Raw genomic sequence first — 1,484 nt, 5'->3', positions numbered from 1 at the left:
TTGCCTTTTCTTTTTAACTCTGAAATATACCAAATGTTTTGTCTCTGAGCATCTCTTCACAAGATACCTGGGATTTATGAGAAAAAGTTTATACATACACATAGTAATTTCTCCTTCTTCCCCAAAGTAAATTTCAAGTGGGTTATAAACACAAACCCACAGTCCTCTGATTCTGCTCTCGTGCATGTCACAGAATATCCAGTTAATTGAAGTTACTAGTGATGAATCTTTGAATAAAACTTTGTGTACACCAATTTGCAAACCTGTTATGAAATACACTTTTATTTATGCTTAGGTGCGAGCAGACGTACATTTTGACCACGGTTGGAAGCTTACATGTTACAGAGCTTCTGTGGTTTTGTGCAGTAGTTTGTCCTAACCTTCTCGTGAACACAGTCACTATAATCAGTGTTACATTTGCCACACTTGCAGCTCACAGCCACAGGGTAGGAATAATAAGGGATGGTGTGATGAGGACAGCCTGGAATCAGTGCTGTTTGATACAACATCTCTTTGTATGTGCACACATTCTGGGACAGAGCACTTTTGAGTAGTAGCTTCTTGCCATTGCTGTCCTACAAAGAAAAAATAAATGCATTGTTTCACTGAAGCATACCTGAGTGTCAGAAGACTACCTTTGGCGTTTTCTCAAACGTGCAGAAAGCAAAAGTCTTTACACTAGGACAGGCTCTGATATTTTCTGCATACTTCTGTTCAGATCTGTAATTTGGATCTGCATGTGATTGGGGCTCTCTGCCCCCCGTAGGTATGTTCACCTTGCTTTTACGGTTTTAACTAATCTGCTTGGCTCAGAGTGCTAACGGTGCTTTGTAACCTATTGGCTACATACTGACCAAGGTGGAACTTCAGATGCTGTGTTCAACAGTGAAGTTCAAGCATAGTGTTTGGCATGCCCACATGCGGGATGTTCTCCACAGCTAGCTGTCATAACAGTAGTGTGAGTAGAAGTTACCCAGGTCATTTACATTAAATAAGAGTGACCAAATGTAATCTGCTTCTCACCTGCTCCATCCTGACCCCACAAACTGGCTACAGACCCTCTGCAGTGGCAGCAGCAGTCAGTTCTCTGCTACGCCACTGGTGTTAGAAACTCTGTGGTTCCGGAGGCTTGGCATTTCTCATCCATACCTTCACAAAATGCTAACTTGAAAACATGATGATAGTGTGATTTTTCTGTCTGTGACAAACACTATTAGAATTGGATCATTTACACGTGATTTTTCAGTGAGAATAGGTGCTTGGTTTGCAGTGATGGCCATTATAGAAACAATTGCCTAAAACAGAGTAACGCCTTGTACCCGAGTCATGCAGAATCCAGCGCAGATGGTGGTGTTGATGGCCAGGCAGTAGGCACATTCTCTTTTCTCCACGTGGATTATATACTCAGAAGGAGCACAAAGTGATGCTGTTTGGCTGAAAGTCAGCCCAAAGAGGAGAGACATCACAAAGAAAGGCGTCATGCT

General features: G+C 42.2%; 1 protein-coding gene across 1 annotated transcript; it reads right to left on the bottom strand.

Moving 5' to 3' along the window:
* Positions 1 to 288: 288 nt before the first annotated feature.
* TSHB (thyroid stimulating hormone, beta) lies at positions 289 to 1,484 on the bottom strand. The gene is made up of 2 exons (XM_009888455.1): positions 1,320 to 1,484; positions 289 to 575 (listed from the first exon to the last, which is right to left on the bottom strand). The coding sequence occupies exons 1-2, from the start codon at positions 1,479 to 1,481 to the stop codon at positions 333 to 335; spliced, it is 405 nt and encodes a 134-aa protein (XP_009886757.1). The 5' UTR covers positions 1,482 to 1,484; the 3' UTR covers positions 289 to 332.

Source organism: Charadrius vociferus, unplaced genomic scaffold, assembly GCF_000708025.1.
Source record: "Charadrius vociferus isolate BGI_N301 unplaced genomic scaffold, ASM70802v2 scaffold1077, whole genome shotgun sequence".
NCBI lineage: Eukaryota > Metazoa > Chordata > Aves > Charadriiformes > Charadriidae > Charadrius > Charadrius vociferus.
The sequence above is the reverse complement of the archived record's forward strand: the minus strand, read 5'-3'. Positions and strand labels throughout refer to the sequence as shown.

What these genes read in the sequence shown, in the direction of transcription:
- TSHB (XM_009888455.1), bottom strand. Translation starts at nt 1,481, where the DNA reads ATGACGCCTTTCTTTGTGATGTCTCTCCTCTTTGGGCTGACTTTCAGC. An exon ending in CTGGATTCTGCATGACTCGG is followed by an intron (nt 576 to 1,319) that starts GTACAAGGCGTT and finishes TTTTCTTTGTAG; the next exon opens with GACAGCAATGGCAAGAAGCT.